At 51.6% G+C, this 12,616-nt stretch overlaps 1 protein-coding gene across 2 annotated transcripts in view; it reads left to right on the top strand.

Moving 5' to 3' along the window:
- Positions 1-4,594: 4,594 nt before the first annotated feature.
- The window catches only part of SATB2 (SATB homeobox 2), a 194,384-nt gene continuing 186,362 nt past the window's right edge, over positions 4,595-12,616 (top strand). Inside the window, exons 1-2 of one of the 2 annotated variants that reach the window (XM_060106190.1) lie at positions 4,595-4,676; positions 9,024-9,251. In XM_060106190.1, the coding sequence (XP_059962173.1) occupies positions 9,083-9,251 (169 nt within the window). In that variant the 5' untranslated portion in view covers positions 4,595-4,676; positions 9,024-9,082. Of the gene's footprint in view, positions 4,677-6,400; positions 7,799-9,023; positions 9,252-12,616 lie in introns of those variants that run through there. The other variant, XM_060106189.1, reaches the window with a different exon arrangement.

Raw genomic sequence — 12,616 nt, forward strand, 5'->3', positions numbered from 1 at the left:
TATTAGTTATTTAAATCAGCCCCAGGGCCGGACGAGCGACGCCGCAGGCTCCCGCTGTCTACTCCTGGAGGAGAGCAGACGGCGTCTGCGCCCTGACCTGCCGCCCCTCGCTCGGTCCTTGGCACCGGGGGTAAAGGCAGGCGCCGTAAGCAGAGGTGAGCCACTTGGCAGGGGTGCCGGGTCTGGCCCGTTGGAGACAGCTCCGCGTGGCCTACGGGGATTAGATTTCAGAAATTAGAATTCAGAGACAGGTGATAAGGCGTGGATGAGCAGGCCAGGCGGACGCCCAGCGCCGGAACTCAGCAGGCCGACGCAGCTTCCCTAGGGCGCCGCTGAGCACCGGCCGGGGCTGGAGAGGGCGAACTGGCGCGGCTGGCCGGGCGCCCTGCGAGAGTGCAGCTTCTAGCCGCCGCCCGAACGGCCGCTTGGGCGTCCAGGGCTCGCTCCTCTTTTGTGTGGGGCTGGGAGCTTTGTAACAGGGTGGGCACCAGGTGAATTTCCACCTTTGCGTCGTTGTCCCTTTCCATAGCTGACAGTCTCAAAACGTGTGTGCGTGTGTGTGCGCGCTAGCGCGCGCACGGGGAACAATTGAATTTGTTTAAGATAAGCCCCAGCCTACCCACTAAAGTCCTCTAAGCCCGACGTGGTGGCTCTGGAGTCCTGACGTAGCGGCCGGGCAGCGCCAGGTGATGCCCGGTTCGGCGGGGCTTAGTCTCTGGGCTCGGAGGCAAGGCATCGCGGGGTGGGGAAGAACCGAGCCCCAGGACACTGTGAACCGAGCCCCAGGACACTAACGCTGCCTGGGCCTTACCCCGGGGGTCAAGCCTTGCCGGACTGAGAGAGTGGGCTTTGGGGTTCATGAGACAGAGAGAACTGGCGAGTCGCCATCCCAGAAAGCCCTCCAGGTTCCACGCCACTCCGGACGGCTTTGGGCCGCCGGATAGACCGACACCCGCTTGGTCCTCAGTCCCAGTAAGTGCCTGGGACCTTGGGTCCCGCAGCAAGCGCTCTCGCTCTCTCTGGCGCGGTTCGAGACCGGCGTGGGCCCAGAGCCGCGAAACGCTCCTGGAGCCGCTCAGTCTTGGGCTGCCTGGGATTCGGCTTCCTGGGCTCGCTCGCCCCAGCTAGGGGTGGGCGCGGATTTCACGACACGGGCCGGCCTGCCTGGAGTTTGGGGTTCGGGTGGGGCGCCGCGGCCTGGACTTTCCAGGTGTACTTTTCATTACAAGGGGTTGGGGCAAACTGAGGGCGCCGGTGTTCTGTCTGCCGGGCGCGTTTTTGTGTTGGGTGGTCCGGTTGTACCCGGGGCCGGGGACCTGCCCCTGCCCCTGCCCCGCCGCATTCTGAACCCCAGGACTTGGGGCGACGTGTAGGGCCGGCTCCGGGACGCAGCGGACTGAACCGGCGCCGCAGGTTCGGGCCTCAGCCCACGCGGTGGCGCTGTCGGGAGAGGACGCCTCAGCTCAGGTCTGGGACACGGGACTTGACCCGGGCTTGGAGGTGACGGGGCCGCGATGACGAGTCGAGGCCGTGGGTTTCTTCACCGCCACCTTGGGCCCGGAATTTGGAGATGGGACCGACCATCTTCTTCCTGGCTCAGTGTTTCCCGACAGAAAAAGCAGCGCGTCCGGAACGCGACTCTGGGCTCCCATCCCGGCCGCCCCGGGGTGGGGGCGGGGAGGTAGTGGCGGCTTCTTTGGCGTTTCGTTTTCTTTCCCTCTTTGCCTTGTTACCCCGTGGTTGAAAGTCGATTTCTGCTTAAAACAACAACAACAGCAACAACAACAACAAAAAACCCCAACTAGATTAGCAGGGCCGTCGTTCTCTCGCTGCGCGGCTGCAGCAGGAGATCCAGCTCTTAAGCTCTTGGGTCTGAAAAAGAATGAAGGGATCCGGGAGCCCCGGGGGCGTTGTCCTGTGTCGCTGGAGTAGTGCTCGGTGCCCGCAGGCCCTCCGCCCTCCCGGGCCTCCCGGCCCGCCGCCACGGCGAAAGCACACCCAGCGACTCCCCTTGGCTTCGAAACCTGTCCGCAGACTTTCCTTGCTCCGGGCAGTCAGTGCCCACCCCCGACGCCCTCTCCCATCCCCTACATGTGGGACCCTGGTGCCGAAAGCTCTCCGTCTTCGCCCGAGGCAGCTCCGGGGGCCGACCTTCGCGCGTTCCCTCCCGAGCTCTGGGCCTCTGCACTGTCTGTTCCCCTGACCCCCGACCCTCTGGCATCTTGGGTGTTCCGCTCACCGTCTCACGCGGACTAGTCGCCCACCACCTTTCCCCAATCAGCCGTCTCCCTGGGACGCATCTCGCTGTCCGGGCTGCAGGGGCTCGTTCATTTGAGGATGGGAGCACGACCTCCACTGCCCCTGCCTTAGGCGGCCCGACGGTCTCCTCACCGCTCCGCCCCCGCCCAGGCCCCTGGAGCCGCTGGGGGAGCCAGGAGGAATTTATCTTTGACTGGCGCGGGTTGGGATTTGTCCGGCTCTGATGCCAACGAGGAAGACGTGAGGATAACCAAGTAAGTGTCCCCCGCCCCTGCGCTCCGGCCAGTCCCCAGACGCCCCGGGGCAGCCTGGGAAAGGGCAGGAGCCCACCCTGGTCGATCGGTCCTTCTAGGCGCGTTCTCCACGGGGCATTCTGGCGCCGGGCCCTTGTCCCCTCGGCGCATCCAATTTCCAATCCAAGCCCCGCGCAGTTATGCGGCCTGCGAAAATGTTGGTCACCCAGCTCTCCTCGGACAGTCAGTGGCGGAAATTGGCTTCAGAGCTGGTGTGGGCTTCAAGTGAAAGGAACGATTCTCTCCCGCCTCCTCTCGCCCCCAGCAGAGCAAGCCCCGGGCGGGGGGGAGGGGTGGGGGAGAGGCAGGCCCGCGTGGGTTCCTAGGAGTCGTCAAAGGTTGTTGACGCTGGCCATTCCCATAGAATTTTCTCCTGTGCTTGCGGCAGTGGAGGGGAAAGGCGGCACAACTTTCCCGTGTTCTCTAAGGTGCAGCGCACGGCCGGGAGGGCCTCTTGGGTGACCGGACCTGAAATCCTGGGAGCCTGGTGATAGATTCTGGGCACAGGCCACGGCGGCCCAGCAGAGAGCCAGGATCCCACGCCCAGCACCCGGCACCCTGCGCCGGGGCAGTCGGGCCTAGGCCGTCCCGCGCGGGCATCAGGGAAGGAAGGTTGGCCAGAGTTCACAGCTAGCACGGCACAAACCTCGGTGTCGAGAGACAGAAATCAAGAAATGTTGTCATTAAAAGTGCAGGCCATAAAATAAAGGAGAAGAAAGGCCTGACGAGAGATAGAGAGAAAAAGGAAGAACATGGAAATAAGAAAAAGCATATATACTTAAGCCCAGCGTATAAAGACCCGTTGATTTTTAAAATAACAAATCTCGGTGTGATTATGAAAGACAGACGACCTTTGACTAAATAACATGAAAAAAATTGGGAGTGGGGGAGGAAGGGGGGAAAAGTCTGAGTAGATTCCCGACAAAAACGTCAGTGAGAAGCAATCTGAGGTATAAAAATGTCCCCCAAAGTGAACTTTATGCTTTGAGCACTGGCGCAAACTATCATGTAATGCGCAAAAATGCGTTCGGGATCAAATTATTTTTTAAAAAAGTAATTAAAACCAATTCTTTTCTTGAGTGTGATTTTGTTTTAAAACTGTTTGGAAATAAGCCACTTGAGGAATATAAAACAAAACCAAAAAAAACTTTTGAATCATCATAATTTATTTACTGTTTTAAAAAGTAGAATATCCTAGCAAAAGGTAAAAATATTATTTAAAATTTCTTATTATCGAAATTAAACATGCTGGAAATAATCACTTACTTCAGTTGAAATAAGGTCAATACAAAAATTGTGTAGTAAAAAGCTTAAGTAATTTGAAACAGAAAAGGCCTTCATTAGAGACAAAACTCAAGGGGGAAAAAAAAAACCCCATACCGGGCATATATCACAAAAATCCCTAAAACTCTTCCTTTTTAAATCGAAAGAAATTTGTAAAATTTCTAAACACAAATCTCCAAACATTCAAAATACATTTCTGGTAATAATTCATAGTATTTGACATTTTCTGCTATGTTAAATGCAATTTAAAATGTTTGAGTTCTTTTGCCCCAAATGATAGATTTGTTCATTACCAAAAATGATCAAGATTAAACTCCAATTAAGAGAAAAATCAATGAATTAAAAGAAGTGCAGAATCTGAAAACAAACTAGCCACAGTGTACATTTAATTGTACTTAACTGTAAACTTTATTTAAATCGCCCGTCTCAGGAGTTTAATAATTTAGAATCAATAGTTCCTTTCAAAACATAATAAAATATTTACACTTTATAAAATATTAACCGATTAACAATACGGCTGTGTTGTTTATAAGAGTGTAACTGAAGTCCCCATAATCATGCTGTTGACATAAGCCTGTGAGGTTAGCGAAGTGATCCTTCGCAAAATGTAAATGAAGATCTTCAGACAGTGGTGTTTATAAAATAGCTCATTAATGACTTAAGATTGAATCGCTCCAACCATTCGCATCATCAGATATAATAATAGTGACGAATCAGACAGGAAAGATCCTGGCTAAACCATTTGCATTTTTTTCCAGAAGTACTGAGGTCCTAATATCACCAATTCTTCTAAGTTCCTGGACATTGATCCGGAGGAGGGTTCTGCAGTTCAACACCAAGGTAAGGAAAGAAACAGCATTATTATCGTTGTTAAGTTATTAATAAGAAATGCGCCTTTTCCCCATTTTGAAAACGGGCTTCAACTTTTGACAGTGGTAGTAGTTGGCTTTTGCAACACCCTCTTCCCATTCCGACTTGATATTACAGATTTTTTAAAAAAGTTTGTCAGTCGAACTTACAGTTTGTTTCTTTGCAGCCCCAAACCTTTTAGCTACCACCACGAAGTTGGTTTGCTAGAGCCACTTTGTTCTCACAGACTCCGAATTGTGCATTTTCTCTAACTCGTTCTTTTAGGGAGGTGGGAGGGGGATGAGGTTGTGGAGGGCACAGGGAAAAGCAAACGCAGCCTAAAACCCCCAGGCTGGCTCCCCGAAGCTTTGCTATCCATCTCGCTTCCTTTCTCCGCTCGTCTCCCACCGCCTCTTGGGTCGCCTAGCGCTCCTTTGGAACTTGGTGGGCGGCGACTGGGTGCGGGGTCCTTCGGATTCTGGGCTCTGAGACTTAGGTCGGGGGCAGGTTTCCCTTCTGGGACCCTTTCTCTTCCAGAGTCTCCCCCGCCTCCCAGTTTCCTGCTTTTGAGGGGAGGCCAGGTGCACGCCGCGCGCCGGTTGAGTGCGGCGAGTGGACGGCGGCCTGGCCCCGGGTACACTGGGCTGACGCGGCTTCCCGCGGCGGCTGCACCCGACCGAGATTTCCATAATTGCCCCCCGAGCGCGTTTCCCGAGATCGAATTTAGTTTGGCCCTCTGGCGCCGCCGTAGAGTCAGCGCTTCTTAAGGGAGACCGGCGGCTCAGGCGACGAGATGGTTGGGAGTCCTCGGGGTCCCAGGGGTTAGGAGAGAGAACCAAGGTGTGCGGGAGCGACTAGAGATACCGCCAGCTCAGGGGGCTTCATTGGCCTCAAGACGGGCGGGGACGCGCCCACATTTTCCCGCTTCAGGTCGGGACCGCGAGTGTCAGCCGGCGCCCCCGGGGTCTCGCGGGGACCGCGGCTCCTGCCCACGTGCTTTCTTTAAGGAGGTTCCGCGTCCAAGAGGGATCTTAGGGACAAAAGCGCGGCCAGAGCCCGGCCTGCTCGGCTAGCGCCCGGGCCACCTTAAATGAGCACCACGGCCGGAGCCGGGCTACGGGCGACTGCGGCCGCGGGAGTCGGCAAAAGTTTGTGGCTCAGTTACGCCTTCGCGGGACCTGCTGGGGACGCCCCCGCACGGCCTCCCCCAGGATGGGGAGGCCGGGTCCCCACCGCACAGCTCTGACCGCGCTCTCAGCCTAGGGCCCGAGCGGCTTGGGATCCCAGGAGTCCCAGCCCAGCAGCCAGCGGACAGGGAGCCCCGCCGCCCTCGCTGCCACCGCGTCACGGCCTGCAGGCTGCCCGGGCTGCGCCGCTCGAGATGTCGCCGGCGCTGCGTGCGCTCCAGGGACGTCCTCCAGGGATGCTCCCCGCCCTGCGACCCTCCTGCAGCCCCCTTCCCTGTGCCACCCGCCGCCCGGCGGGCAGTGCTGGTGCTCCTGCCATTCGGGACACCCGGGCTATTGTTCTGGACCCACGGCAGCGCCAACTCTGAGGGAGAGGCGGCCTTCCTAGCGCGTGCGGCGGTGCGGCGGGCCCGGACGGCTGGCTCCGCACGGAGGGGGAGCTCGCAGGCACCGGGAAAAGTTGTTCGGAGGGGCGGAGGCGGTGCGTGGTGGGCGGAGGCGGTGGGTGGGGGAGGTGGTAGCCCTCCTATCTCCAAAGTCGAAAGTACTCCGCGTAGTTAGCAGAACCCGGAGCCGAGGCAGCCGTGGTTGCCTCCTGCGCGTGGGTCTGTGCCTCCGCCGGGAGACGAGGCAACCAGCGCCTGCCTTGCCGCCGCCTCCGAGCCGGGACTAGTGCGCCTCAGGGCTGGGCGAGGCAGCCGCGCCCTGGACCCGCCGCGAGGAGGAGGAGGAGGACGAGACCCCGGGCCCCAGCTCCCGCCTGCACCCGGGCGCACCCACCCACCAGCCGCGGCCACCGCCTCGCGCGGCCCTCGGTTCCCTGCCAAAGGTCCCCCGCCGCGCCGCGCGCGCGCGGTCCTCGCCACACCGCTCTCCCACCGCCGACTCTCTCCTTCCTTCTTCTCCCTCCTCCCTGCTTCCCACCCGCCCCTCTCCAGTCCCTCTGCCTCCTCTGCAGCTCCGCCGCTGTTCGGTCGCCGGCCTCACAGCGATTGATTGATTGATGCTTAATTTCCTGCCAGGCGGGGCCCCCTCCCCCCGCAACCTCCCCGGCCCTCCTCCCCGCCCCCCCACTCTCCTCCTTCAATGCGGTGGACCAGTCTGGCTCGGGTGTAGATCTTTTCCCCCCAACCCCCATCCCGAAATAACCCAGAGACTTCCCCTACCCCCACCCCAAATTATTATTTTGAAGGCGCTAGATCTGGGGACGGACAGGGGGAGGGGGAGAAATCGGAAACCGAGGACAACCCAAAAGGACTCACTTTGCCTGATGACTCAACGCAACTAATAATCATCTCCCTCTCACTGTGTCTCTCTCTGCGGCTTGTCAGTGAGTCCGGCTTCGGCTGCTGGCGGCGGCGGCCGAGAGGGGAGAGGCTGGAGGTGACAGCTTGGGCGACCGCCGCTTTTCCTCCCGCGTGCGGTCCCAGGTCCCTGAGCCTTCTCGCTTCTCGGTGGCACCGGCCCTACGGCTCCGGCCGCGCCTCCTCGCGAGCTAGCCGCCCTGCGAAGCGGCAGCCCCGACCCGCCTCCGCCGCCTCCCAGTTTTCAGCCCTTTCTCGCCAGAACGGGTCTCCTTCCCGAAGGTGTGAAAAGGCTTTTTTCAGCCTCCTTCTCTCTTCTCCCCTCCTCCGTCGCCTCCTCCCGCGCTCGCTCGGGTGTTCCTTTGGAGGAGCCCTCCTTTCCCTCTTCTCCTCCTCCCTCTACTCCCCCCACCCCCATCATCATCATCATAACAACCATCGCCGCACTAAGAAGACACCCTGACCCAGGACCCTAAACATTTGGACCTGGGAAAGAGGAAAGGGAAAGGAAGACTAGGAGAACACTGCAAGGCAAATCACCAGAAACTTTCCACCCTGGATTCTCTACTTTTGCTCCATGGACAGAGCCCCAGCCAGCCAAGTTACAGACAGACTGTGAGCAGTAAGTACTCAGCGCGAAGGCGCCCGCGCCAGGCTCGGGAGTTCGGGGAAGCCCCGGGTCCTGCTGAGTTCCCTCCCCGCAGCTCTCGCGCTGTTCGTTAGACAGCGCAGCCGAGGGAGTCCGGGCGGAACCTTCGTCCTCAGCCCTGGCGCTCCGTCTCTGCATCACTCGCATCTCTTCTCACCTCTCCTCTGCCACCCCCACCTTGTCTCCTTGAGCCGTGGCGACGCGGCTTCTCCCACGGCCAGAGCGCCCGCGAGGATTCCCAGCGCACTTTGTTGTGCCGGGTTCCTCCTGCTTCTTGGGGATGTCAATGACAATGTGAGTGCCGTTTCATCAGGTGTTTCCTCCTCCGCCGCCCCCCAAAAATCCGGGGGTGCCGAGATCTGCGGGTTCCGCGAGGAGCGCGCTGCCAGCCAGGCGACCCAGGAGACAACTTTTTGGAGAGATTTTAAAATTGGGGTTGATGAAGGCTGCTCCCGCACCTAATAATTTAAATGCTTTTGCTTTTGTAATTTATGCGGAAGAGCTTTTTAAAAAATCGCTCAGGATCGGATGAAGATTAGAACGTTCCAAAATAATAACGATTGTAGACCCCGCCTGAGGTTATTCTGATGAATTCCGCCAAGTGTTTGGGGATGCTTATTAATGTGGAATCAGGGTTGATTTTGTGCAGAGTGTGTGTGTGTCCCAGGACGTGCTCGGTAAAGGTAAAAAGCGGGGATTCAAGGGTCTTTTTGGCAGGCCTTTGCCTACTGCCCCGCGATTCAGAGCGCATTCTTCTTGTGGTTAATTTGTTTTCATATGGACTTACGTACACCCGCACCCACTCCTTGAGTGAGTGAGATGTCTTCTTAGGAAGTTCACTTCTTCCTCAACCCTGACCCCCCGACAGCAAGGTCGGCGCACCGGAGAACGGTTTATGCCAACCCTGTCCCAATGAATGGATTACTTCTGGGCGCCCTGGGCGGACTTCGTGACCCAGAGCTAACTTCTGGGAGCAGCGATTGGGCAGAGTCGCGGCACCCCAAGTTCTGGGTTTCCTTTGGGCCGCCCAGTGTAAGGTTGGGACCGGTTTCCCTGTTCAGGCCCCTCGGGCAGCGTGGGAGGAAGTTTGTGTGGCTTTGGTGCAGCGCTCTGCCACTGGCCTAAACGTCTATCACGTGTGTGAGCGGTTTTCCCTCTTTTTTTTTCCCTCCCCCTTCCCCCCCCGCCCCCTCCCTAGGTCCCTGTGCATTTTATTGCGACCTGCCGGTGGGAACTTTGTCTCCGAGTCGGAGCAGCATGGAGCGGCGGAGCGAGAGCCCGTGTCTGCGGGACAGCCCCGACCGGCGGAGCGGCAGCCCCGACGTCAAGGGTCCTCCCCCGGTGAAGGTGGCCCGGCTGGAGCAGAACGGCAGCCCCATGGGAGCCCGCGGGAGGCCCAACGGCGCCGTGGCCAAGGCCGTGGGAGGTAACAGCCCGGAGCAGGGAGGCGCGCGCAGCCCGCGGCCGGGTGATAAAGGCCCGGGTGTCAGGGTTCAGGTTGATTAGGCGATGTCGCGGTGTAGGATTACAGGAAGTGAATTCCAGGTTGCCAAATAATGCCCCCGTCGCCTCTCCTCTGCAACTGGTAGCTTCATCTCGAGTTAAAACAAGAAAGTGGTTTACCCGGAGGGTGGCATTTTTTGGGCACTTTGCCACTGTGTGCTGAGGTGTTGGCAGGTTTATGTCACAGCCAGCTAACTGTTTCTAGATTTTCCTAGAGAGCTTTTTAGTGATTTAACTCTTTTGCCTTGCCTCAGAGTATCTGTTGTAGGGATGAGGTCTAGGTGCGTTCGCTTTTATGGACTAATGTTTAATGCTCAGGTTAGTACAGGAGCAAGTGTTGGTGTTACTTTGTAGTTAGGACAGTGCTTCGAGACAAATGATTAACAACTGGGAATATTTCCAGCCACATTTCAAGTGGGAAATAAGGAATCACTACGAATCTGTCAGGCCCTTAGAGATTTTAATGCTACCGTTTTTAAAAAAATAAAGTTTAAAGTCATATGCATTTGTAACTTTGTTATGAATTATAGCACAACAGGTAAAAATAGCATAGTAGTCTTATTGACTACCTGCTGTTTTTCTTTCCAAGAATTTGATATTACTTAAAATCTTTCGTAGTTTTTGCTACTTAAACAACCACTTTCTTTTAAAGTGGTTAGGGAAAGTAATTTTATAAAATGAAGATATGCAAGAAATTTAAACATTATTAAAATATTTTGAGGTTTATATGACATTTCCTTAGTTGTTTTTTAAATATAAATGCACAGTTCTACATGGCATGCAGTTTTTTTGTGTTTGACATAAATTACAAGTTTAATCTCTTTTTTTTTTTTGCTTCTAAAGATTTTTTCCCCCTAATATTTTCAGTAGTAGCCTGTTTAATATAATTCTTATATTAGCCAGCCTGAAATGAAACAAAACCCTGGCAAAAGTTAGTGATAAATTCCCATGTTCTAAAGAGCCATAGTTTGTATTTCCAAGTAAAGCCTTAATTCGAAATATCCACTCCCTTTTAAAGACATTTTATAAACAGACAACAGACAATTTATAAAAGAACAGGTTTTTATTTTTACTTATTTTGCTATTACTATTTCTTCATGGTAGACATTCAAGATGGTTTGCCTTAGTTCCTTATATTAATCACCTCCCTTGAGAAGCACTCATTCTCTCAGTTTTAAAAGCTTTAACAAAATTATTTGACCATAGATTGTGGCTTGTGTATCTTTCATTTTAGGGACTTGAAGATATACTTTAATGAAGCAAAAGAAAACTTGATAGTTTTGTGACTCACTTTTTAGAAATAGTGTTTAGTAATGTGTTGTCTTGAGATTGAAGCAATAACTTTGGACTTTTCAGATCATTTTTTAGTATATGCATATAAGAAAGAAAAATATATGGTGAATATGGTGGGACCCAATGTGAGATGGTTATGATAAGTGCTGGTAATGTTGGATTGAAAAACTTTTGGAAATCCTTGGAGAGGATGTGTTCTCAAAGTGGCCTTATGCATTAAAGAAAAAAACCTGGACTGAAATTTTGGTTTCTTTCTAAGCTCACTAAATTGAAAGAAGTCTCTAAACATTTTAGAATGTAATGGTTACCAATCGTGCTTCCCTACAAAAAGTTTTTTTTTCCCCTGTATCTTACTGAAGGAAAGAAACTGCCTGATTTTGTTGACCTAGGGATACCCTCAGTGTAAAATTGTGGTTACTTTTCATATTTTCTGAGACTATAATTCACATTTGGCCACTTACCATAAATTTGATATAGACAAATATTATTAAGTCTTGGTGAGGAATAATAAATTTGTTTCGACAAGCGCGTATAGTCACTTTTTTCTGAGCTTTAACTTAATTTAGTAATATCAAAGGTCTTAGCTGCTTCCCAAACTGAAAATAAAGATGACATTATTTTGTCTCAGTAAGTACCATTTATGATACTTAACAGTAAAGCGGTTACAATAGTTTACCTATGGTGGATTTTTAAAGATTTTTTTTAAAAGAAAGGTTTTACTCGATAGAACTTAATAGATTGTTTGGAAAGATTTTAATTTAGAAAGCTTTCAAATATTACAACTTAGAACGTAAAATTTCAATAGTACAAAGTTTTCTTATGAATGTTAATGATTATTTTGTGGGTTTAAGTTTATATAGTTTCCAAATGTACATTGAGATGTTAATAATTTTATTTCATTATGACTTTTAATCATGTATATAGACTGGAGAAAAGCAAAGCCTTTTAAAAAATGCACATTCTAAATTTTAAAAATGTTTAAAATATATTTCTATTTAGTGGTCCTTTTATAATTGAAATAAGTTTTTTTTAGAACATAGAGTAAATATAAAATAGATTAGATTTCTATCACCCTACCTCCTTTTGTTTAAATTTTCTTTATGAAGCAATATAATAAGTATAGAAAACTACAAAAATATTTGTAGCTCTGCATCATTTATCACCATTTTCAGACATATTGCAGTCTTGTCAATGTTGCAAAGATGGCTATAATAATATATATTTTTAAAATAGAGCTCAAAATGTTGGGAGGGTGTATTTGTCAATCTTCAGTGATTCTCTTTTTAAATGCTCTCCCCCTAAAAATAGGGGAAATCATTAAGTTAATTGGTTGCTCAATAAAATGTCAGTTTATCTTACTGCTTCTGATAAACAGGTGAATAAATGCTTCTGAATGCGTTGGTTGCCCTAATAAATTCTGTTGCTGTTATTCTACCTTTTTTAGGGAGAGAGAGAGTTTGCTATGTTTTTGATGAGAACTAAAAAAAAAAAGAGAGAGACATAATTTTAGTGTCTGGCTTTGACTAGATGAGGTGGTAGAAACACTGTCACAGTCTTCAGGGTTCTGTTTTAATAGGGGACTTAAGAGTGTGTTGTTTACAATGTGGTTAGCTTTAGAAGACTATTAGAAAGTAGATCAATTTTGTTTTGTATTTCTAACACTTTGTAGGCTGTATTTGCTCTTATCTAAGCAGTGCGTTTTAAAGCATGTATGTAATAAAATATAAGTGCTCATATGTGTATGACAGTCAGCTTTTATAGAAGGTCCTGGAAAAAAAAAAAGGCTAATATCTCTTTAAAAAACATATGAAGGCTGGGAGAGAGTTTAGAGCAAGCAAGAGCACCATGGTGTTGACAGCTTTATATCCCTGCTGGGTAACATTCACTTACTAGAATTGGCGTCCTCTCTCTGCTAGTAATTCACTCCATAAGGATTTTGAAAAAGGATGATTAATGGTGGGGAAATTTATATTTGTGAAATTGTTGATTAAAACT

Source organism: Mesoplodon densirostris, chromosome 8 (genome assembly GCF_025265405.1).
Source record: "Mesoplodon densirostris isolate mMesDen1 chromosome 8, mMesDen1 primary haplotype, whole genome shotgun sequence".
Classification (NCBI taxonomy): Eukaryota; Metazoa; Chordata; class Mammalia; order Artiodactyla; family Ziphiidae; genus Mesoplodon; species Mesoplodon densirostris.